The following is a 26,030-nucleotide window of genomic DNA, read 5'->3' as shown; positions in this document are numbered from 1 at the left end:
AGAATGGTTGATTGACTGCCTCCTGAAAGCCCCCTACTGGGTATCGAGCCCACAACCTGGGCATGTGCCCTTGACCAGAATTGAACCTGTGACCCTTCAGTCCGCAGGCCAACGCTCTATCCACTGAGCCAAAGCAGCTAGGGAGGAAGTACACTTTTGATAAGTAATTAGAGGCTTATGTATAAACTTTAAACCTAGCAGCTTCTGTGAGATTTGAACCTGGTTCCATCTGGTTGGTCTGAGCTGACTCAGAAAATATTGCATGGTCTGGAGTCTTCCCTTGCCCTGAAGCAGACTAGCTCTGCAACAGAACTTGCTTCTTGGGTAATGAATATTCTCCACATGGGGTGCGCAAATTGGTCTGGGTAACCTACACTAGTAGTGCTTCCATTTAATAGTGAGGCAGCATTATCCAAACTTGGTTTCACAGGAATGGCTGTGTTCCATTGTAGTCAGAGAGGAATCTGGACCACATATTTGTTCGCCAGGTACAGAGAAAACTAGTAAGAGCTAGTCATGAGTCCTCAGTGCCCTCATGGCTGAGTAAAACGATTGTGAGAACCATAAGCAGCGTGGAGATAATGTGGGCTAGCTCTTATGGCTAACTTAATAATCTCAAGAGTTTATGTCGTGCTTACCCTGTACTGGGTACCTTGTAAAGTACTTCCACGTGTTAATTTAATCCTTATAGTCCTGTGAGGCAAATACCATTTCCACCTCTGTTTTAAAGAAGAAGAAACCATGGAATATAAAGGACACGTAACTTGCCCAAGGTCACGGCTGGTAAGCGGTGAAGACAAAATTCAACCTAACCCAGGCAGCCTAGCTCCACTAGCCACACTCCAACCACCAGCCTACGCTGTCTTCATTGTGTCCTCTGCCAGGCGGTGGGTGTACAAACTAGTCTGTCCAGTTTATGGATGTGCACAAATCCAGTCACGCTGGAATCACTGCCATTTGCCAGCTGCCCTGTGGAAATGCAGTGGCGTGCTGAGCACACAGGTAGGGGACACTCCTGCTGCCAGGGTGCAGGACTAGGGCCAGGTCGTGATGCTCTGCTGGACAAGGCTGGGGAAGGCTGCTGCCTGCAGAGGGACCAGCGTGTACAGGACAGCGTGTCCTGACAGAATCAGGGAAGTACAGGTGGCTCACCTGTCACGTAGGATCTTCTCCCTACCCTTGGGCACTTCAGGAAGTGCCTTCAAAGATTATCTTGATTATCAATTGGCTTCTCTGTAAGTCATATTTAGAGAAATACGAAAAGCTACTCAGTTCAAAGCCCTATCAGTTTCATCCTATTAAGCGAATCCCCCCTCCCTCCATCCACATACATACATAAAGGGAGAGGGGGGAAAAAAAAAAAGACAGAGAATTGTTTCTCTTGATAGTCATTATGGATGCTTTTAGCTTTCTTTTTTGTTACTCTGCTTTTTCTAGATTTTTTTTTCTACAATAACTATGTTTTATTTGGTAATTAATACAAAATTTAGAAGTACTTTTAAAGATGAAGCCAATCACTTTCGGCTATGGTATGCCTCACTGTGTAGTACCCGCAGGGAGGTCACCTCTGAACTGAAATTACGTAGTTTCACAGAAACTGCAGGGTTTAAAGTTTACACAAAATTGCACTTTGCTTATTGTGGGCATGCGTATGCTTAGGAAGAGATGAGAAACTAAACTGCCTAATGTTCAAGTTGGTCAGCCAGAACCGAGCCCCTGAGCTGTCAGGGTGAGACTTTTAACAGACTTGTGAGAACTTAATGTTCTACGTTACATCACTTAGAGTGATTTAAAAAAAAAAAAAAAATGATTTGAGAGAGGGAGTGAGAGAGTTCATTGCTTCACTTATTTATGCGCTCATTGGTTGCTTCTTGTATGTGCCCTGACCAGGGCCTGACCCTTGGCATGTCAGGATAATACTATAACCAACTGAGCTACCCAGCCAGGGCACTTGGAGTAATTTTTAATGGAGGGAGGTGAGCAGGGGGGTGTGTGTGTGTGTTGTGTAACGCAGCTGAGGTGGTTACTCTTGTCACCCCAGTGGGGTTGGGCACTCACCTGAACTGACCTGCAGGACACCTAGGTAGCTGGAGCAGGTGCTCCTCAGGCTGAGGCTGCCACTTGTCTTCCAACCAGAGGACATCTGTCATCAGGCCCTGCCTGTAGGCTCCTCCGTCTGAGGCAAAGCTCTCCATTGGTCATTCTTTGCTCCTTCAGTTCCCAGCTTACATTAATTATTATTTCGTCTTCAACTAGCACGATTCCAATTGTGAAGATGAAATAGTACAATGGTGGAAATAAGCAAAGATCAACCAAGTGGTGAAAGCAAGCATCATCTCTTCCAAACGTGCCGCAGGAGTTAGCCTTCTGTTTTGGCGGAGGCGTGGGCAAGCCACCGTGAGGAGTAAAGGAAAGACCAGGTGTTCCCTCTTGGGAGGCTGTTGGCGTAGAGAAGCTGTAGGCAGGCTCCTTAGAAGCAGGGCTCCCTATGTGCTTGGTGAGCGGTGCATATTTCACTTTGGTTGGTCCTAACTTTGAAGCAGGGGTCACAGTTAAGGAAGCGGCCAGTTATTAATCCTAGCCACTTGGGGTCGATTGCTACAGAAGTTATTGTGCAGTTTCCTGGATGGTCACTGGAGAAAGCGTTCTGTCATTCTGCACGTCTAACTTACAGCAGGCTGGCTTCTGGGGTGGTTTATTGTAGGTAAGGAGGCTGGCTTCTTTACTGTAGGGAAGGTAGGTTGCTGCAGGATATAAGTTCTATGGTTATGTATGGTCTGGCCACCGTCTGTTTAATTCATCATTCTCTCACAATAAAACCCTTATATTGTTTTGTCATTAATTCCTGGTAGGCAGGCGCCTGAAGATCTGACTGATAACTTAGTCAATCTGTTGCCTAGTTGTTAAATGTTTATTGGCCATTTGCTCTGTGCCAGGCACGTGAGATAGATATATGAATAAACATAATCACTATCCTCAAGGAGCTTACATCTGCTGAGACTGGTTTGGCTCAATGGATAGAGCGTCGGCTTGGGGACTGAAGGGACCCGGATTCGATTCCGGTCAAGGGCATGTACCTTGGCTGCGGGCATATCCCCAGTAGGGGATGTGTAAGAGGCAGCTGATCGATGACTCTCTCTCATCGATGTTTCTAGCTCTCTATCTCTCTCCCTTCCTCTCTGTACAAAATCAATAAAATATATTTAAAAAAAAAAAAAAAAAAAAGGAGCTTACATCTTACCCTTGTAATAAATTAAGTCAGAAAGTTAAAAAGTCTCCAGTCTATGAGAACTATGGATAAAATGCTGTCAGTCTTCAGAAATTATGTGAAATTAAATAGAAAAAAACTGAGATTTCTGAAATGATGTAGAGTTAAAATATATCTTTTTTTCTGTAAGAAACAAGGACAATATCTTTACATTGATGATTTTGTGTGTGCCTGTGTGAAGAAGAAGAAAAATACTCAAAGAATTAAAGGTAGTACTTTTGCTCTGAAAAAGAAAATGGCAAAATGCATTGTGCAAAAAGCATAATTATGGGAGCATGAGTATTGTAATCCCATCTTCGGTTGAATCTTATCAGAATAATTATGTTATAATCACTTGGGGATTCTGGAGTGTTTTAACTTTCAGATAAAACACTGAAAGTTCCAACCCTCTAATCACATTGTACATTTATTAAACTGATGGGCCTGCATTGACACATTATCACCTAAAGTCCATAGTTTACATTAGGGTTCACTCTTGGTTTTGTATAATCTATGGGTTTGGACAAATGTATAATGACATGTATTACCAGTATAGTATCATCCAGAATAGTTTCACTGCCCTAAAAATTCTCAGAAGACATAAAAAAAAAACAACAAAAAACACACTACCACATTCATCTAAATTGGCACACTTCCTATGTTAAATTACAATGTTTTATCTAACTTTGAAAAAATACGTTTGCTCTCAAAATGAAGTCAATTATACTGTATTGTAAATACAGTGTTACTCTTGAGGACTATTAAGGTGCATCGGAACATTTACCCATATATTAAATGCTCTAGCCTACTCACCTTCATCACCATTGAGTTACAAGCTATTGTATTACCAAATCTATTTTCACAGCTTCCTCTATCTGCTTTTATTCCTCATTTTCTGAGAGGTAAAGGATGGTAAATATATTACCCCTGCAAATAAGATGAATGGTTTGGCTGAGGGTATGACATGAGCAGAGGCATGGAAGTGGACATTTATGGTTATTTGACAGCTGGTGTATAGAACAGTAGGCTGCAGAGAGGCATGGAAAGTAAGGTATGGAGGGCTCAGAACCTGATAAGAGATTTGTCTTCTACATAATGGGAAAACATTAGCAGTTGTTACAGAGAGAAATGACACAGCTCAACACAATAGTTCTGTGTTTTGCAGAGTGCCTCTGAGGTCGGAGGCCAAGAGGCAAGCTGAGAGATTGCTGGAGAATTTACAGGTGAGATGTTAAATGCGCATTAGTTCAGATCTTCCATGAAGCAGTCATCAAGATAGCATTCGATATATAAGAAATTTATTGGGGGGTGAGAGCAGGAGAAGGTAGGGGAGCCTTTAGATTATGATGTAGTTCTGACCCTGTTGGAAGGAGGGGAGACAGATGGAAGGAGGATTAGGCAGGAAACATTTTAGACTGCAGCACAGATATAAGAAAGTTTGGTGAGCCGGAATGGGAGTCTTAAAGCTAAAGTAGCCCATGGCTTGCAGGAATGAATCAGCATTCATTCTCCTGCTGGGCTTTGTAATTGGCTGGGAGCAGCCTGCAGGAAATATGATTTCTGTACAAATATGGTGCTTGATCCAGAGGAGCAGCAGGTGGGGCTGTCAGTGACTTTCTAGGCTGAGTGTCTTGGGGTGATGGTGATGTCATTAACGGAGAAGGAATAGGGAGAAGAGGGTCCTGGAGGAAGGCAAGATCAAGAATTTGAGCAGAATTGAGGTGCTCATGGAACAAGATTTGGAAAAGTTGAAGCAATAGTTGGAAATATGAGTCTAGAGCTCAAGAGAGAGATAAGAGGTGGAGTTGCAGGGCAGTGAGTCTTCTGAATGAATGAACGGGCATGGTGAGATTTCCTAGGGATGAGGTGTGGCCAAGAAAGTGGAAGCCAGGATGTTGGGGAATGGAGCATAGAAAAGGAGGGAGACAGAGCAGTCTGAGATGGAATAATCCAAGAGGCTGGATGATAAATGTTCAGGCAGGGGTTGTGGGTCCCAGTGCCATATTCCGGACCTTTCTTAGGGTTTTGAAGACATAAGGACAGTCCACAAAGATGGAAGCTCAGTGACCCCCTTCTCTGAGCTTCTTACCTTTGAATGAATTCAGGAGCTTTGGGGCAGGTGCTAGACTACAAAGGTTGCTTGCAGGCAAGTCAGTGTTTTGACTTCTACTCTTTATGTACTCTTCCCACCCCACCACATGGCATTGGACCTTGATTTAATAAGTCTCCATCATGTGATGTGTGGATAGCTCATCTCATTTTGACTTCTTAGGTTTGTTTCCCTTATGAAACCCAAAGAATTTCTATAAAAATGCAAACTGGGAATTTTAATAAGGATTCTCAATGTCTATATTATCAACATACTAATTTATTAGATAATGAGGAAGCAATTTTGGAAAATCCAAAATTATTATAGGCACTGCATTATTTCACAGAACTTGCTTATTAGCTGCAAGTTTCCATTTATAAATATTTATCTGGCACTCATGTTTTTAGGGACATGAGAACAATTTGTGCATTGATTTGTCGTCATTCTGTGATGGGTGAGTTGTTATGAATATTGAGCTAGCTGTATGTGGGAGTTTAAGTGCATTTTCATTGCAATACCTTGATTCACATGTGTTTCCTGAGGACCTACTATGTGCATAGCAACCCACTCTGCCCCTGCCCTCACAGAGATTATAATTTAGTTGTTGAGATTCCGGGATGGACTACAGATTTCTCCATAGGCTTATTCTTTGATCTATAAAATAATATCGCTTTTCTGCAAGTGTGTTAGATTGTTTGAGCTGGACTATTAGAACATATTCTTCCCTTTTTGTTCTTGTTCTGCCTGCCATAAAAATGTACCCGCAGAGCAGCAAAGAAGAAAAACAAATACTCCAGGACATCCACCCTGATTCTCATTTCACACTGATCTTTTGACCAGTTATGTAGGTCAACTAGTGTTCCAGACAAATATTATGAGCTGTAATGTTTCTTGAGGATATTTTCATAGCTTGAATAAAGAGAGGCAATGGAGGAGGCCTCCCACAGAAAGTAGCGTGACCCAAGTTCAAAGAGTCAATAACCAACATGGTGCCCCTCATCCCAGCTTCCCCACTGTGGGTGCTGTCCTGGTTTTCCTACAGCTGGTACAAATATATAGAATCGGCGTGTCTTTTGAGAGAGCAGGAATAGCAGCAGGGAATGTACACTTCCTTAGAGAAGAGGGACCAAGGAGTCATCAGAAACACAGTTTGGCAGTTCTTCAGCTCCTTTTACCATGAGGTGCCTGGCCAAGGAGTAACCCCCGTGGATCATTTGGGTCTGTAAGAAGTGGGGTATTAATTGGCTGAGCAAGAAGATGGGGAAGAGCCTGACAGGATTAGGGCAACAATAATGTAATGTGTTTAAGGTAATGGGTTAAGTGTGGGAACAGTGTATACACATGTGTTTTTAGGTATAGCAGGTATCTTGATCCAGTCTGCCTGCCCATTCTGAGGATATTTTTTCAGTTCTTTTTAAATTCACTTATATGGGAAATTAGAACGTAGGGCCAGGAGCGTCTTGAGTATCTAACAGTTAAATTGGCTTATTTCTGCTAGGGAAGTATTCATGTGGTAGAGTAGTTGGTACAAAGTCCTCCTTGATATTTTAGGCGAAAGTGATGAGGGAGTCACTATTGAATAGGCTCTTACGTGGAATTATAAGGAGGAAGCATTTCTTCTGAATTCTAAGATGCAGGAATAGTGTGAGAGCCACCTGCGGATTTTTCTGGAGTGGTGCCGAGGGCAGTGAACTCTGTTCTTGGTACATCAGGACGAGGGCATTATGCAATGCTCCGAGGTATCAGAAACAGGAGGGGTTTTTTTTTTCCACCAGAAAAGCACTTACTGCTGAGATTCCTGATGGGTAGCTTGAGGGTTTTCATGGCGTGGAGTGCACGATAACTCACAGCATATGGTCTGGCTGCCCTGCCCGGCTTGCCAGGCAGGCAGGCAGGCATCTGGGAAGTGGCGGTGTCTTTATCTATTTAAAAATTATTGTTTTTAAATTGCATGTACGTTCAGTTTTATTTGGCTTTTGTTTCAGATGTACAGCATAGTGGTTATGCAATCATACACTTTACATAGTGTCCCCTCTCCCTCCAGCTGCCCACATTTCCAGTACCCACCTGGCACCATACATAGTTATAACAATATTATTTACTGTACATTAATATTAATATTATTCCCTATGCTGTACATTACATTACATTCCCCTGATTATTTTGTAACTACCAATGAGTACTCTTTTTTATTTTTTAATATATTTTATAGATTTTTTACCGAGAGGAAGGGAGAAGGATAGAGAGTTAGAAACATCGATCTGCTGCCTCTTGCACACCCCCTACTGGGAATGTGCCTGCAACCAAAGTAGGTGCCCTTGACCGGAATCGAACCTGAGACCCTCTATCCACTGAGCTAAACCAGTTTCGGCCCAATGAGTATTCTTAATCCCTTACCTTTTTCACCCAGTCCCTCAACCTCCCTCCCCTCTGGGAACCATCAATTTTATCTCTGTATTTGAGTTTATATTTTTAAAAAAATATTTGTACTTATTTCAGAGAGGAAAGGAGAGGGGGAGAAAAAGAAATATCAATGATGAGAAAGACCCTCCTGCATGCCCCACATAGGGGATTGAGCCCACAACCTAACGGGGAATTGAACTGTGACCTCCTGCGACCTCCTGGTTCATAGTTCATGCTCAACCTCTGAGCCACACCAGCCCAGCTGTATTTATGATTTTTTTTTTTTAAAGGATACTCCCTCTCTCATTCTGTCTCACCCCCTCCCCTACCTTAGTTTCATTGACATCCACAAGGAAGAGAGTTACTGGAATTGGCCTGTTTCCTGGAGGAAGCTGTTAGTGGGAAGGAAAAGTGTGAGAATGTGCTCTGGGGCTTGCTCTGGGGGAAAGAAGTCTTTCCTTTCTCCTCTTTGTCCACACTCATTTCCTCAGGCCGCCTCGGGCTTGAGATGACACAATTGCCTTTTAATAATGCTTCTCTTACTAGCCCGGGGGGAAAAGGTTACCACTTTGGATCCAGATCCCACACTATTTCCTCTAGAAAAGAACTGTTCTCCAAGGGAGAAAGGAATCTGTATGTACTGTGAAGTGCAGTGGGGATATTGCCTGGCTAGGACTGGGGCTTCCATTTAGATGAATTATACTCCCAGGCTTGCTCTTAGAGATTGGTCCTGCTGTGTTCTGTTTCAGATAGGTTCAGCAGGTAGGTCTCTGGTGCGGACTTCTCCCTCTTCTTTCATCTTCTCCCTGTCTGTTGGCATCATTTTATTAATTCAAACTCTGGACTCCTAAATACACTGGCCAATGAGCCAAAAGTGAGATTTTATTAGTGGATATGAGAAACAGCATCCAGTGAACAAACAATTCAGATACTCACTAAGCTGTGTGTTTTGGAAATGTTTTTAGGATATGCGATAGGTAAAGCCTGAGGTCTTGATTTTATCACAGTAAGAAGCAGCTTAACTCTCTGCTAGGAAGTTTGGTCATGAGCAATGGATGAGTGGATGGGAAGGGCTTCTCACGCCATTCTCACTTTCAGAAGCGTGACCAAGTACCTACCCTACTTTTGTGGGTTTTTTTTTTTTTTAATTTTTAAATTTAAATTTTATTTTTTATTAAATTATTATATGTGTACATATCTTACCATTGTCCCCCCCCCCCCCCACTCCCATACATGCCCCCTACCCTACTTTTGATGGCTCAGGAGTATCCATTAGCTCAGTGTACAGAGGACTGCTCATTCCATTAACTCACTTTGTTCCCAGTAGAAGGTAAAATGGGTGGTAAAGACCAAGCTAAGCCAAATAAAGCCATATTATCAGTGTGTGGAAAAAAAAAGAAAAGAAAAGAAAAAAAAAAAGATCAGGCTAAAATGTGGCCAGTCGGAATATTCATAGTAGCCCCAAGCCAGCTAAAGGCAGAGCTCTATGGTACTTGGGAAGTTTGGTCCTGTAGGAACTAGAGTGTATGTGTTACAGGATTAGGGACTTTTGTGTCTCAAGTTGGACCATATTTGTGCTTTTGGGTCTTAGCTATAATTAATTATTTTACTCTTCATCTAGGCCAGTGGTCGGCTAACTCATTAATCAACGGAGTGGCAAACCACAGCTCAAGAGCCGCATGTGGCTCGAGAGCCCCAGTTTGCCGATCACTGATCCAGGCTAATTAGCTTTTAAATTTGTTCAAGGGTTTCATTCCTGTGTAAGGCTTAGTGGCAGCTGTAAGGGATGTGGGTATGTATCTGAACGGATGGGGAAGGTGGCAGGGGGCTCCTGGCTGGTCTGGTTGGAGGGCTTCTCTTCCTGACTGTTGAAGGTAGATGGCAGGACAGGACGAGGGCCTGGGTGGCAGGAGGCTGCTGAAGGAACTGGGCTGTGGCAGAGGCTCTCTCACTGGGGTTCTGCCTGGACAGCCCCGCTGGGAGAGATGAGAGAATGTGTTTTCTTGCAAAAGGAAAAATCAGATCCCTCCTTCATTCTAGCTGAGAGTTTAGAATGTCCAGATATGTATCAGCATTCCCCTCACAGAAGCCACTGATGTTTTATGCACTTGAATGAAATACCTGAAAATTTTAAAAGGCCAATTGGCATAAATGAAGAACAAAATAATGGTAGCTAATACATGGAAGCCTACAAATGATCAATACAGACACAGATGTTTCCAGCTTAGAGTTCCAGGGGGAAGATATTAGGAACAGAGGGGCCGTACTGGGTCCAGGACAGCCATCTCGTTGTGCCTCTGGGGATTCATTTATTTTACTCAGTCCATTAACCTACTTGCTACAATCCAGCCTTTTAAGGAGCAAAAAACAAAAAAACTTTAAAAAACTTTATTAAAATATAGTTGATATATAATTTTACATGAGTTTCAGGTGTATGACATATTCAACATTTATGTCACCTTACAAAATTTTTACGATGTTATTATTTTTTAAATCATCACCCAAAGATATGCTTAGAGAGAGGAAGGAGGGGGGGGGGGGAGAGAGAGAGAGAGAGAGAGAGAGAGAGAGAGAGAGAGAGAGAGAAAGAGAGAAAGAGATGTGAGAAAAACATTGATTGGTTGCCTTCTCTATATTCTCTGACTGGGATGGAACCCACAATCAGGTATTTGCCCCAATCAGGGATGCACAGAACAACCCTCAACTAACTGAACCACTCCAGCCGGCCTATTACCATGTTGTTGACTATTTTCTCTGTGCTGTGCATTACATGCCTCTGGCTTATTTATTTTATAACAAAACAAACAACTTTTAATCTCTCAAGAGGTATAACAGGAAAAGTAAAGCTTGAGAAGCAAGGCTTGTTGATCTTACAGCGTTCTGCCATGACATGTGCTCTCCTTGTATGTGTGTCCAGATTCCCCATTTCTTCTCTTTTTTCTTCTTTCTTTTTTTTTTTTTTTAAACAACTTTATTTTTAAAAAAAATATATTTTATTGGTTTTTTTACAGAGAGGAAAAGAGAGTAATAGAGAGTTAGAAACATCAATGAGAGAAGAATCATCCATTAGCTGCCTCTTGCACACCCCCTACTGGGAACATGCCCACAACCAAGGTACATGCCTTTGACCTGAATCGAACCCGGGACCCTTCAGTCCGCAGGCCCGACACTGTATCCACTGAGCCAAACCGGCTTCGGCCAGATTCCCCATTTCTTGTAAGGACACTGGTCATTGAGTTAGGACTGACTCTAACACGGCACAGTTTGATCTCAACTTGGTTATATCAGTGAAACTGAGGTTAGGGCTTTGACATATCATTTTAGAGGACACAGTTCAACCACAACACTCTTTTGCCCATTTTCCCTCCTGGACTATTGAGCTGGTATCTTACTGTTTCTCCCTGTTTCCAGGGCCTCCCCTCTGACCTAGTTATACTACCAATAGAATTATCTTTCTGTAATGTAGGGGGAAATCATATTACTCTATACTCTGTGACTCCCAAAGGTTAAGCTTGTGATTAAACTCTCATTTGAGAGTTGGATCTTTTGCCTTCATGGCATAATATGAAACAGGGACCTGCCCCTCTTGCACAGGATCTTAATTGAAGCTGGCCTTGCTGAATCACGTGCCTGCCAGGAATTGCTCATTAATCTCCCCTCCTACTGGGCTTCTCACTCTCTCAGCCCATAGGAGTCTTAGGGAAGTGGTTGGATGTCTTGCAGGATTGTTCCTAAGGATGCTGTTCTTGTATATCTCTTCAGATCCTGGGTTTTTATGCTTTCACCTTTATTTTCTAAACTTTCAGTGGAAGAAGGCAAGATTGCCCATCATAAGGTAGTGGGGTCATTACTCACGAAACTGATGCTTACAACACTGTCCTTTCTCTCTTTCCTTAAACCAGTCTGGCAAAACGGCACATGTGCCTTGTGAATTTATTTCCCGTGAAAGCAAGTGGAGTGGGAGGGGTGGGGTGGAGGGTGAAAGTGTTTTCAAGGAGGATAAAGAAGGATTAATGAGAATAATATTCATGTAGAGTTCAGCAGGGTAGAATCAATGTGAAGCATCTTCTTAGCCAGTTTGCCATCTTAGAGATTACTGTACCTAGACTTTTTTTCTGATACTGTAGCAATAAAATCAATCACTGCCACCATTTAAGTGACTGAGTCCCTAAGAAGATCTTAAAGGAGCCAGACGTTCGCCTAAGTAGTTGAATCTCAGTTAAATTGCAGTAGTGTGATCTCCCTAGGTGCAGAGGGGCAGAGAAAGAGCCACGTGAGGTCACTTGTATCTAGAAAGTATCTTTCCATATCAGTGCTTAAGAGTCTGAACCTGGCCCAGTGAGGAAAGTGTGGAAGCTGGAATTAGATTGGGTTGTTATCCTTTCATTTAAAGCAGCGTAGACCTAGCTGGTTTGGCTCAGTGGATAGAGCACCAGCCTTCAGACTGAAGGGTTCCAGGTTCTATTGCGGTCAAGGGCATGTATCTCACTTCCCAGCACATCAATGGTTCTCTCTCTCTTGTCTCTCCCCCTCCCTTCCACGGTCTCTAAAAATCAAGAGAAAAAACATCCCCAGGTGAGGATTAACAACAACAAAAGTAGGGTAGCCATAAGGGAGGGATCCTCTTCCAGCCTTAGTTTCCTAAGCTGCATGAAAAACATTTGGTACAATACCTGGCAAAAGGTAAGTATTATACTAAACCTGTCTGATGCTACTATTATTTTGTTGTAATTCTACGAATGACCCCACATAGAGTTTCACCTGCATCCAAGAACTTTATTAAATTCTACCTAATTACCTAAGCATCCTCGTAGGAATGCTGGTTAAATCTACACATGGGTCTTTTATTACAACTAATATTTTACACTGTGGGGTGAAGGGCTTTTTGTAAGTAACTATCTCAGTGACACAAAGGTATAAGTGTTCGAGGTAGAGCAATTTTAGAGAAAAATGTAGGCCACGTGTTACTTAAGAGTTATATCAACTATCGTTACAAGTCGATTTAAAAGGGAAAACAGTATTTTACTAGGAGAAAGTAGAATTTTTATTTAAAGGGGGCAGAAGAAACCTAGAATGGGACAAGTGTTAAAACTGGGCAATTCTGACAAAACCAAAAGCTCCCTGCCCGCAAATTCTGAGGAACCTTGACGAGTAATTGAGTGCTGATTGGGGGTTTTTCAGATTTCTGTATGTAGTGCTTGGTGTTTGGGGCGGGAGAGACAATTCTTATGTTTTCCATATAGCTGTTCTCCTTATATAAATATCCAAACAAAAAGACAGTTTAAAACTATAATGAGAGCTCCCTTTTGAGACACTTCCTCTCTGTAATTTTTCTCTCTTTCTTACAATCAGGTGAAAATGAAATCCTTGCAACTCTGCGTGCCATTTCCAGCAAAAACCGGGTCTGGAGGTCCTATATTGGCATGGGCTACTATAACTGCTCAGTGCCACAGGCTGTTTTGCGGAACTTGCTGGAGAACTCAGGATGGTAATGTATTACTTGATTAAAAGCAGAAGTATTGTGATTTTATTTACATGATTCTCCCCACTTTCTCATATCCCCTACCCCTGGGACCCTCAGAACTTATCCGCTGACCCCTGCACTCGTGCTGTCTCTCACCTCCAGGAACTCACCTGGCTTTCTCTGGCTTGGGAAATTTCCTTACTCAAATTGGTGGAGGAGCTAGACACCTCTTCCTGATTTTTATCCCCATAAAACATTCTGGAGCTCTAAATTGTGGACGTTGGTCGTCTCTTTCTCTCTCTGACCTATTCTGTCTTTGTAAGGACATCTGAGCAAGATGTCAGACCTGCAGGAGAGCAGATTCAGGGCTTTACTCTTTGGAAACACTGGGGTTTTAGGTTATAGACGGTCTTAGAGGTTACCCAGTGAGTCAGAATCTTGGTCCATTGTCTTTTGTCAGGATTTTAGGAGGGTCCATTGTCTCCCCCTGACTCCTATTCTAGATTCACAACCAACTGAAAAAGAAAAAGAAAAGAAAAAAATTAAGATGTCAGGTAAATGGAGATCAAAATATTAGCTTTATTACTTAGTGCTCTGTAGAGAAAGAGAACATGTGTATCCTGTTCCTCAGGCTCCAAAGGAAACCCTACAAGAAGGGGCTCAGCTGTGCATGCTCAGCTGCTTGTTCTGTTCTCCCCTCACTCATTCCTAGTCCTTAAGGGAGGTGTGTGTGTGTGTGTGTGTGTGTGTGTGTGTGCATGTGTGTGTGTGTGATGTCTGTCTGTATTTGTCCTTGCCTTTTCTCGCTGCTACTGCTTGCACAATACTAAAAGTGCCTCCTCCACACCTGAGGAAAACTCCCCATGTCCACTTCCATAGTATTTTGTTATTTTCCATTGTCGTTTGGTAATGTAAAGAATGAAACAGAGGTTCCCTTTCCAATACTAAGTAAGAAACACCTTGGATATTCCTGACAGGCAGAGGCCCTGGCTCCAGAAGTGCCTGGGAGCAGATTTGGGCCTCTGCTTCCTCTGCCCTTTGAGAAATACTGACAGACTGTGGAGGAGGAAAGATGGGGACTCCCAGGCCTTTCCCTTGTTTTTGGATCAATGTCATCACATTCACTAGTATCTTTTATTTATTTTTTATTTTTATTTTATTTATTTATTTTTAAATCAATCTTTTTTGTTCATATTATTACAAAGGTTCCTCATTTCTTCCCCCCTCCACAAGGTTCCCACTCCACCCTCCATCCCCTCCCTACCCCCCATTGTCCTCATCCATAGGTGCACAGTTTATGTTCAGTCTCTTCCCGCACCCACCACTCCCCCTTTCCCTGAGAACTGTCAGTCCACTCCCCTCTCTTATCTCCGACTCTACTACAATCAACAGCTAATATTGTTCATCAGATTTTTCAATCTCCTTTTTGTTGTTGTTGTTGTTGTTTTTAATTAATAAACTTTTACACTTCTAAGAATAAATTTTAAAGTCTAATAATTTTAAACCTTGTTTTTTCTGCCCTGGGAATTGAGAAGCAAACTTGTTTATATGTAAACTTGCCCTTAGGCTATCAAAAGGTGTAGCCATTCAAATGTAAATGAACACATTGTTTAAAGATAGCTGCTGGTTGGAATTGGATTACCTGTTCTGGGTGGGAAGGGCTTGTCATTCCCTTTCTCCATTAAAATTAAGGTGTTAGCTTTAAAACCTCTTTTTGGCAAGAGACCTTAAGCTTTCAGAACTTTAAATTTTTCAGATAGTAAATCAGTTACTTAGCATTTTCTCAAATCAATAATACCTCCGCATGCCCAAGGATACACTTCACACAAAAGACATTTCCAAATCGATCAACCAACCTCATCCAGACCCCACACAAGGCACTCACAGATCAACACCCCAACGCTATAATAACTCAACACATTCAGATCTAAGCCTTCATCACTTGATTCAGCAGACCCTCAAGTTCCCCCAAAAGTTTCCAGCCATGTCTGAGAGGCAGCCCTAGGGCGTGAGCAGGCGAGGAGCGAGCTGTTCCGGGACTGGCTGCTCCGGGCCTGGCCTCTGTTGCTCTGGTCCGCTCCACAACCAGCTACTCCAGGTTTGGACACTGCTGCTCCCGGCCTGGCTGCTGCTGCTCTGGGCCTGGCTGCTCCCGACCCAGCTGTTCTGGGCCCGGCTGCTCCGGGCCTGGCCGCTCCCGACCACATATACCAGTATCTTTTAATTGAAACTTTATTTCCACTGATGACTTAGCCTCCAAAGGCCTGGGTGCACTTATTCCTAGCATAAAAACAAACCAAGCCCTGGCAGGGTATTCAGTTGGTTAGATCACTGTCCTGATATGCCAAGGTTGGGGGTTCAATCCCTGGCCAGGGCACATGCAAGAATCAACCAATGAATGCAGAAATAAGTGGAACAACAAATCGACATTTCTCTCTCTCTCTCTCTCTATTCAGTAAACAAAGTTAATTTAATTTAATTTACTTATTTTAAAAACATGTTTTTATTGACTTGAGAGAGATGAAAAGAAAGAGAGATAAAAACATCGATGATAGAGAAACATCAGTTGGCTGCTTTCTGCACAGCCCCCACTGGGAATCAAGCCTGCCACTTAGGCATGTGCCCTGACTGGGAATTGAACCGGCAACCTCTTGGTGCATGGGTTGACTTTTAGCCATTGAGCAACATTGGCCAGAATAAACAAAGTTGGTTTTTGGGTTTTTTTTTAAGAAAAGTCTGGGGAGGCAATGATAATTTGTGATTTTATTTTATCATAGTATATGAGGTAATTTTAATACCCAGTAGGACCGTTATTATGTGAGGATAGAGTAAGTGATGGCCTCTGCAATTGAAAGGCATTTATAGTAAGATGCAGGGATTTTTTTTAACAAATATTGTTTTTTTATATAGAGTTAGGGGGAGAGAGAGAGAGAGAGAGAGAGAGAGAGAGAGAGAGAGAGAGAGAGAGAGAGAGAGAGAGAGAGAGAGGCATTGATTTGTTGTTCCACTTATTTATACATTCATTGGTTGATTATTGTATGTGCCCTGACTGGGGATCAAACCCACAACCTTGGTATATTGAAATGATGCTCTCATCAACTGAGCTACCTGGCCAGGGCCCAGAGATTGTCTTTTAGATTAGCACACTGGTCGGCAAACCGCAGCTCGAAAGCCACATGCCTCTCTGTTTTCTAATGAGTATGCTGGACTAGACTAAATGTTACCGTGTAGTTGGAAGCTGTGAGGATTAGGCAATCGTGGCATATTGTGTGCAAAGAGCTAAAGAGTAGTATACGACAGTGTTTGGCAAACTCATTCGTCAACAGAAGGGCAAACGGTGGCTTGTGAGCACATGTGGCTTGAGAGCTGTGCTTTGCTGACCACTGGAATAGCATATATTAAAAACAAATCAAATTTAGTAAAGGGAAGGTAGGCTTCCCTATGGGAAATCAAGAAATTTATCTCCATAAGAGTTTTTGAAATATCAAGTGCACACTCCCCAGCAATAAATCTTAAATGTTTGCTGAGCACTTTGCAACTTTTAAAAATGTATTATTTGATGAAGTGTTGTCAAAATTAAACTGAATTCTGAGTGAGCAGTACTCTCATTTCTGTGTAATGAGAGAGTGTTTGGCCATCAGTACAGCCGGCCCTCACCTGCTGCCTCAAATCCAGACATGTAGTTTGAGGACCAAGCCATTTGTTTAGCTCGTGGCATAGGTTAGGCTGGTGGGCAGATTAGCCTGGCATCTTTTGTCTGCTTTTTTGCAAAAATGCACAGGTAGTCCTGGTTGGTGAGAGTACTTTGTCCTAGGTGCAGTTACTTGTATCCCATATTAAAGGAGCCAGATCTGTGTTGGCATAATCACTCCTGCCTTGCCATCCTCATCCAGAGCGCTTAGCTAAGATATACTCCGTTTCTTTATTAATAACAAGACAGGAAAGAAATGTCAAAAAACTAGTCTTTCGGCTTTTGTTGTGTGTGCGAAAGTATTTGCATTGCTGAGGGCATCTTTCCACTGTGCTACTGGTAAAAGTTTGAATGGAAAGCTCCCAAGTTTGATTTCAAAAGCAAGCGGCCTGTCTTTCTTCCCCATTCCAAATAAGCACACCAATGGGCTGCAGCATTCGGCTGTCTGAACGCGGGCCAGCGGCCTCCGCTCTTGGTGGCCATACAGAGCATTCACCATATTGCTTCCTGGCTGTGAGCGGATGTGTTCATTTACTTTAGGAGCCGCCAGCAGCGTGAGAGGGAGGCAGTGTTCTCTGCTTTTCAGTCCTGTTTTGTGGATGCATTTTAAATAGTGTTCCTTTCTGTTCTCCGAAAGCAGATCTGAGCCAGAGGGTGCTGCTCCCCTGGCCAGCACTGATAGGGAGAGCTGTGCACATGAGGGTGGTGCGCTTCACCGTCCCTCTAAACGGTTTCCATAGAGACGGGACCAACAAATCCCGGGGACGTGAGGGGAAAGTAAATGGAGAGCATAGCCTTGGAAGAACACAAACAGTTGGGCTCTTGCAGGAAAATTTACGTCAGGTCTAGATTTTGCTTTATGGGGTCCACTATTCCACATTTTTGACTGCTGACAATGTCAGTAGCTAATATAAGAACAAATCTACATTTTCTTTGTGGTTGTTCCTGTGTTGTGTAACTTTGGCACCAGGATTAAAATGAGAGAATCTCATGAATGTTTATTCTACTGCAGAATCCCCCACCATCTCTCTCTTTCTCAATTCCAAAAGAAAGCCACAGCCAACATCATAGAGAATACTGATTATTTTTGGAATAGTATTAATGCATGTTGAATACATCAAGCATCCTATTTAATCAGGAAAAGAAAAATCCTTCTTGGATGTGTAAGTATTTTTTTTTTTTTTTTTACATTAAAATACATCTAGAAACACAAACCAATTGAGTGAAACAGTCAGTTGGAACACAGGCATTGTGGATCACAGACTCATTTTCTTAATCACCATATTTTGCCTAACTGTTGAGGCAGCTAAGCCCGTGTATGCGAGATGGCAGGTCCTGTGCTAGTGTTTTTATCCTCACATGAGGGTTTATTTGTTATCTCCTAGCTTGGTGTAAGAGTGCTTTAACAGATGATTCTGAATGGCTTTCATGCCTGTTTTATTTTAGTAGTATAAAAACCTGTAGATTATAGAAGAAGTTTACAAGTATAGAAGGGGGTCCATATATTTGTCATCTTTGCAATAAAACAGATTAAAGCTCTCTCATGAGCATCAGCCTAAGCTTGGACTTATATAAAGGTTGGGCAAGAAGAGAAAGGCTGTGCAAAGCGGCAGCGGGGGAGGTGAGGGGAGCGGCATAGTAAACTCCAAAGGCTGTGATGGAAGGAATAACAGTCTCAGGTATGAAGGACTATGCTTGAAAGGTTTGGGGTTTCCACCTGCAAGTAATGGGGAGCTGTCCCATTTGGGCAGAAGAGTCAAATACACACACTTGCACCACAAATCTTTAATCATTTCCTATTTTAAGTATTGTGCTGGCTGTATGGCAACAAAAAAGAAAGGGGTGAATATAAAATTTCAGGAGGAAGACTAATGGCAATTGGCTATTATTTGGGACTAAAAAGGTCTAGAGTTTCTTCCTTGAGAATTGGCAGGAGAGTGCTACCTTTCAAGGAATAGAATATCCAAGATGAGAAACTCATTTATTTGGGGATCTAGTTGGATGAAAAACAGGGAATGTAAAGTTGACATGGGATATGGTGAATGTTCAGGAAAAAATAGATCCTAAGTAGAAATATCTAATAATAATATTTGAATAGAACTATGAGTGATTTTTTTGGGGAAAAGTCTACGTTGACTTTTTAAATTTATTTAAGGGCCAAAATAGAGGGGGAAATAACTCTTTAAAATTGATTTTTTAAAATTTGAAATAGAGATGGGGAGAGAGAGAAACATTGTTTTGTTGTTCCACTTATGCATACATTCATTGCTTGATTCTTGTATGTGCCCTGATGAGGAATCTAATTCACAATCTTGGTGCTCTGGGGTGACCCTCTCACAAACTGAGCTACCCAGCCAGGGCCAAAAATCTATTAAAAAAAAATACATTTTTGTTGATTTCAGAGAGGAAGGGAAAGGGGGAGAGAGATATAAACCTCAGTGATGAGAGAGAATCATTGATCGGCTTCCTCCTCCATGCCCCACACTGGGGATGGAGCTGGCAACTGGCCATGTGCCTGACCAGGAATCGAATTGTGACCTCCTTGTTCATAGGTAAACACTCAACTACTGAATCACGCCAGCCAAGCCAAAAACAATTTTTTTAAACAACCAACATTTGGGCAGAATCTTACCATTTTCAAATGCACCATAGAGTACATTGATCTTATTGGAGTACTAAGAAAATACAATATTGGTGATGTTAACTCAGTTTCACCAAGAGAAATTGGTAGAGAATGTTTTAGTTACTGTCCCAGTTCCTAAGTAGCAAGTTAAAGAATTGAAGTTGAAACCTAGGGCTTCCTAGGGTTGTGAACACGCAGGGAAACCTGTGAAGCACTCTACTAGTTAAGGCAGTGCCATTTGGTATGATCTTTCTGGCAATATGTACTGAAAGCCTTAAGATTAATGATCTCATGATTCAAAATTCCACTTCTAAAAATTTATCCTAAGAAAATAAGACAAAGATGAGGTGGTTCATTGTTATGCTACTTCTAATATTTAAATCAAAAGTAATCACCCCAATTAATTTAATAAATAATTTTTTTAAAGTAGTATTCAACTTTTAGGGACCTTGTTAAATAAATTATGATAAAAGTGATTTAATTCCACATAATGAAAATTATGTTGTTGAACAATATTTAAACTTATCAGAAAATGCCCATGGAATAACATTAATCAGGGGAGGGGAATTGGGGATCAGAATACTAAACTTTTCATAGAGTGTAATCTTACTTTATATATAAATGTGACTATGATATGAAAAAGACACTGAAATCAATCTGATTGTGGTAATCACTTCAGAAAATATGCATATATCAAATCATCACACTTTACATAGTTTTATTTGTTAATTATTCCTCAATAAAGCTGAAGGAAAACTATATAAAGAAAAGTCACAGATCAAGAAGAAAAGAGACCACCTGTCCAGTGTGGCTCAGTGATTGAGCACCGACCCATGAACCAGGAGGAAGGTAGAGGGAGAAAGAGAGAAACAAATATTGATGCGAGAGAGAAACATTGGTTGGTTGCCTCCTGCATGTGCCCCAACCAGGAATCGAACTCACAACCTATGTATGTACCCTGACTGGGAATTGAACCCTCCAACCAACTGAGTCACACCAGCAAGAGCTGCTTATTTTTCAATATTATATTCAGTGCTGTGATAAATTCTTTGGACTCTCCCCCTCCTCATTTCCCTCCCTCTCTTCCTCCCTCCCCCTTCTCGTATAGTCTATATCTTTATGGATATAATGAATCTTTCCCATTTATTAGATGGACTATCTGTGTGTATGTGTGCACATGTGTGAAAGTTTGTGCATATATTTGCCAATCAGTGATTCTGAGTAAAATTAAAGTTTATTCTTCTAGCCAGGCAATCTAGTCTTCATGGTGGCCCACCCTGCTGTGTGAAAGTCTTATCTGTTCTGAGGTCACAATAGCCCCTTGTCTATGCCTTTTATGTGACTCCATTTCTGCTCAGATTCCCTTTCTACTTTGCATCATGTATTGTGTGCCTTATTCATTCCAGTTCACCACCCGCTTAGAATTTGGCAAATGGACTTATACTTCCTAAGCCAGGATGTTCAAGGAGTTAACTGAAGCAAAAATTTACTCTGCTGCGTGCGCATGCATACACACACACACACACACACACACACACCAGTAAAAGTTGCAGGAAAATATAATAATTTCAGTCTTGACATTGTACTGCTTGGTATGGCAAGCTCCTTACCCCATTCCCCACCAAAGGTAAGAAGACATTGATTTCAAAGCTTTCAGAAAAGAAAACCAAAAGATGGGTGGAAATATCCTGAAGATGATGACCAGAACAGGAGAAAAATGAGAAGGGCTTGAAAAAATCAAAACAAAACAAAATATCTAACATTTTTTCCTTATACTCTTCTGGCTTGGAAAGACAAAACAATACAGATATGAAGCAATGTCAGTCACATGAAAGAGCCAGGGTCCCATTCTGACCCACTTTGGTGGAAGGGATTCTTGGTGAAGAAATAGCAGCTCCCTCATAAGTCTTCAGTCACCCTCTATTCTATCACCTTTTCTTTCTATTAAAAAAAATATATATATATATTTTATTGATTTTAGAGAGGAAAAGAGAGAGATACATCAATGATGAGAATCACTGATTGGCTACCTCCTGCATGCCCTCTACTAGGGATCAAGCCCACAACCTGGGCATTTGCCCTGACTGGAAATTGAACCTGAGACCTCTTGGTCCATGGGACGATGCTCAATCCACTGAGCCACCACAGCTGGGCATTGTTTTATTTTCTTTAAAATATTCATCACTCTGAAGTAATTTATTGTCTCATTTTCCCTATTACTGTTACCCAGTGTGCTTATTAGGTGTCACCAGAAGCTATCATATTTCTCTTTATAAGCATGAGGTAAATATTTGTAGGGTGAGTGAATGAATGAAGGGATGAAAAAAAAAAAAAAAAAAAAGGATGAAGGTACTGAGTGGGTTACCTTACATGCTTAAAGATACATATTTGGTTATTAACTGGAGGAGGTAAGATTAGAATTCATATTTATGCTGCTTTCTAACCATTTTTATCCTTGATATTAATAGCTATGGAGTTAACGTCCATAGACTCTTAATAATTGGATAGTGAAAATTTTTTACATGAACCTCTATTTTTAGGAGCATATAGAACTTCTGGGTAGTGTAAAACAAATATTCTCCTCCCAGTGAACAAGTTTGAGTGTTAGATGTAAGGTTCCTATTGTGAACTGTGAATGGGGTGAGCTTTTTTAGATAGAAGAAAGATAATAGGAAGTGAAATTTCTGTTTATAACATCATAGGTAGGCTCAAGTGGATTGTAAGAGCCAGCTTACAATAAAACACATACAAAAGATCATTAAAATTGAACTGCAGCCTTGGCAGGGTAAATCACTTGCTTAGGGCATCATCTGCTGTGACAAGATTGTGGGGTTGATCCCTGGTCAGGGCACATACAAGAAATAACCAATGAATGCATAAATAAGTGGAACAACAACTTGATGTCTCTTTCTCCCCCTCTCAAACCAATAAATAAAATTATAGAAAAAATAAAATAGAAATGTAGAATTTTAAAAATCAGTTGGAGGAATAGAAAAGTAAGTACTGATTATCTCCAAACAAAGAATAATATTATTATATCTTAATTCTGAGCTTCCTTAGTCGAAAAGGGAAGCTTACTGATCCATTATATACAGTATAATTCTCAAGAGTGGTAAACTTTAGTTTTTAGATAGTGATCTCTAAAATGAAGACATCTGGTGACCTTTTCTGAATGGGGGAGAGAGGGTGTCACAGTATGGACTTGCCCTTCATTTCCCTCACAGGATCACCCAGTATACTCCGTACCAGCCAGAGGTGTCTCAGGGGAGACTGGAGAGTTTGCTGAATTACCAGACCATGGTGTGTGACATCACAGGCATGGACATGGCCAACGCGTCCCTGCTGGACGAGGCGACCGCGGCTGCAGAGGCCATGCAGCTGTGCCACAGGTGAGAGGCCCCTTAACCTGACAGGCTCACACAGGGCCTCTCCCAGACTCTCTCCTCTTTGTCAAAACCTCCGATTATTTCCTGAGGGGGTGTGTCTAGAGGTAGAATGGCTGGGCCACGGTGTATAGTTCATTCATTGCTCTCCAGTTCCTCACCTTTTTTTCTTTCTTTGCCTTGTGAGCACATTTGTGCTATCTACCTGGAGAATTCTCAGGTAGATGGTCATCTGGTTGGGAAATTTGCCCACATTCATGGTGCACCTGTCTGAGGTTTTGTGCTTCTGGTCTTGAATGCTCCTGTAAGTCTCTTGGCTTCCGCAAATTGGAGAGGTGGTGAGCCCCAAACTTGCTCAACAGGTATGGAGACTTCCAAGTTGCAGCTAGAGGCCCTTCTGCTTTCCAGGCAGCCTGGGGGCTCTTCCTCCTGTGATGGATAAACAGCTACAGAGGAATGCTGCCCACTCACCCCTCTGGGTATTCTTCCTAGCTTTTCATTTACGGTCACCATTTCTCTTCCTCATCCATCTGTTCTCCCATCTACCACCACCGATTTTGCTAACTAGGATTGGAATTGGATTTCAGTGGAAATCAATTAATAAAGCTCATTGATCATTAATGCCCCAGTGTTTCTGATACTGTCAACATAAGAAACGTCCAAAACCGTAAAAAAAATCTTCACAAAAGTTTATTCCAGTCCAAATGATGCCAGGGAGCAAGATCTCAAATGCTCGGGAGAATAACAGGTTTGCAGCTTCTCTTATGCATTTGAAATTAAGGAGGGAATATAGGAAGATTGCACGAATAAGGGAGAGAGCGAGATGGGGATGGGATTACAGGATAGTTAAGGTTATGTGCTTTCTTGACAGTAGGGTTTATTTCAAAGGTGTTTTAATCTAGATGCACAGAAACAGTGGACAGGGCTTGCTGAAGGCAAAGGTAAACCTTTTACTAAAGAAATTATATGCCTGGAGCATGACTACCCACCATGGCCTTCCCAGTTGGGAATTTATGATCAGATCAGCCTGTGAGGTTACTTTCCATAGCAGTCCTTTGTTTTTTTTTGTTTTGTTTTGTGTGGTGTTTTTTTGGTCTACAATGCTATGTTGGGAATTTCCCTAAGTACCATCTTTGCTTTGCATTCTTAGGAGATACTCTGATTTCTTTTAATGCTCATGCTTGAATGTGATTTTCCTTTTCAACAGACACACCAAGAGGAGGAAGTTTTTTGTTGACCCTCGTTGCCACCCACAGACAATAGCTGTCGTCCAGACTCGAGCCAAGTAATTACTGTTATTCACATTTCGAGCTAGGGACAACCTCATGCTCGTCTAGGCTGGTTTCCTTCCTTTACTTCCACACTGGTTGGAGGTGAACCTGGTTTGCATTGGGGTTGTTGAGTTTTGCTTTCCCTCCCACTTGCTTCCCAGGATCTTGCTGGTAAGTAAACCGTGTCAGAACTGAGAAGAAAATGCAGTGCTTTTAATCGCCTTTGCTTTCTGTTATCATGTGTTGTTGTTTTGTAAAAAGAAAATTTTGTTTAAATAATTTCAACAACGTTGTGGAAACTTTGAAAAACAGGGGAAATGAAATAATCATGCAACTGTTAAAAATTTTGTGTGCGTTCGTGGTTGTAGTCTGTTGTTAGTGGAAAATGATGTAGAAGGAAGTGTATTGTATTTAGGTGTTGCAATGAGCTCACACAAATATAGCACAACTACCACTTGTGGGTGTATTTATTTGCTTTCTCCTTGTAAAAGCTGGGTCATCTTCCTCCTACTCATTGCCACCATCCCTTCAGAAGGGGTTTCTCACAGATGTTGACATTAGATGGTTTTAGGAACCTAAGGAAGGTGTCTCCTCCTTGTCTTACTGATGGTTTTCTATTCACCTAAAGACTTAATCCAAAGCGGAAGTGGCCAGGGCGCTGCTGTTACAGATAATTGGTTCTTTAGCCCCAGGAGGCAGTGTTTCTGGTCTTATCTCAGGAGCTGGTTCTGGCAGGAAAGGGGAGTACTACCTGTGGATGAGAAAAACAGAAGCTGAGCTGTTGGATGCAATTGAGTTGGTTTGAAACACTGTTACTACTGAAGGTCTGGGTATGAGGGGTGTGTGTGTGTGTGTGTGTGTGTGTGTGTGTGTGTGTGTGTGTGTTGGGATGTGGTGGTGGGTGGGCACTGAGAAAAGACACAGATTATAAATGCTAAAAGAAACTGTAGGCTATTTGATTTTTTCCTTACAAACCAAAAACATGATTGTTCTGTGTCTTCTCTCTTTCCAGATTTGCTGGAGTCCTCATTGAGTTGAAGTTATTCCACGAAATGGACTTCAGTGGGAAAGATGTCAGTGGAGTGCTGTTCCAGTACCCAGACACGGAGGGGAAGGTGGAGGACTTCACTGAACTGGTGGAGAGAGCCCACCAGAGTGGGGTAAGCAAAGCTCTCCTTGTGGGGGTCCTCGGAGGTACGTCTCAACTTTGAATTAGTTCTGGTGTCTCTTAATTTATATCACTTGGAATGGAAAAGCTGTCTTTTTCCTTCCTTCTTTCTTCAAGTTTGTTTTGTTTATTGATCCCTGGCACATAAAAGGCACTCAGTAAATATTTTAAGTGGATGAATAAGTGAAGTTCAATAGAAACCAACTCTGCTAGTCTGCTTACAATGGAGGTATAATAATTGGCTGCTCTGTCACTGATCTCAGGGAAGGTAACAACCGTGTCCACTCTCTCGTTTCCTTTCTAGAGCTTAGCTTGTTGTGCTACTGACCTTTTAGCTCTGTGTATCTTGAGGCCTCCTGGAGAATTTGGGGTAGACATTGCCCTTGGCAGCTCACAGAGATTTGGGGTGCCCCTGGGCTATGGTGGACCGCATGCAGCCTTTTTTGCCGTCAGAGAGAGTTTGGTGAGGATGATGCCCGGAAGAATGGTGGGAGTTACAAGGTAAAGCAACTCATGTTTCTCCTTTTTATCGTGGCCATGATTTTCCCTGCTCCTCTCTCTTTTAAAAAACAATACAAATTTTTGTTGATTTCAGAGAGAAAAAGGGAGAAGGAGAGATAGAAAGATCAGTGATGAGAGAGAATCATTGATTGGCTGCCTCCTGCACGCCCCACTTTGGGGATCTAGCCCG

At 41.9% G+C, this 26,030-nt stretch overlaps 1 protein-coding gene across 2 annotated transcripts in view; it reads left to right on the top strand.

Moving 5' to 3' along the window:
- GLDC (glycine decarboxylase) overlaps positions 1-26,030 on the top strand; it is a 76,316-nt gene that overhangs the window by 3,739 nt on the left and 46,547 nt on the right. For both annotated transcript variants that reach the window (XR_014796390.1, XM_084899586.1), the window contains exons 3-7: positions 13,092-13,227; positions 22,742-22,906; positions 24,108-24,185; positions 25,184-25,331; positions 25,644-25,840. Coding sequence is in view for 1 of the 2 variants with exons in the window: in XM_084899586.1 (XP_084755712.1) it covers positions 13,092-13,227; positions 22,742-22,906; positions 24,108-24,185; positions 25,184-25,331; positions 25,644-25,840 (724 nt within the window). In the remaining variant the exon portion in view is untranslated. The remainder of the gene's footprint in view (positions 1-13,091; positions 13,228-22,741; positions 22,907-24,107; positions 24,186-25,183; positions 25,332-25,643; positions 25,841-26,030) is intronic.

This window comes from Pipistrellus hanaki (genome assembly GCF_964339955.1).
Source record: "Pipistrellus hanaki genome assembly, chromosome: 11".
Taxonomy (NCBI): domain Eukaryota; kingdom Metazoa; phylum Chordata; class Mammalia; order Chiroptera; family Vespertilionidae; genus Pipistrellus; species Pipistrellus hanaki.
Note: the sequence above shows the minus strand (reverse complement) of the source record. Positions and strands in the feature narration are given on the sequence as shown.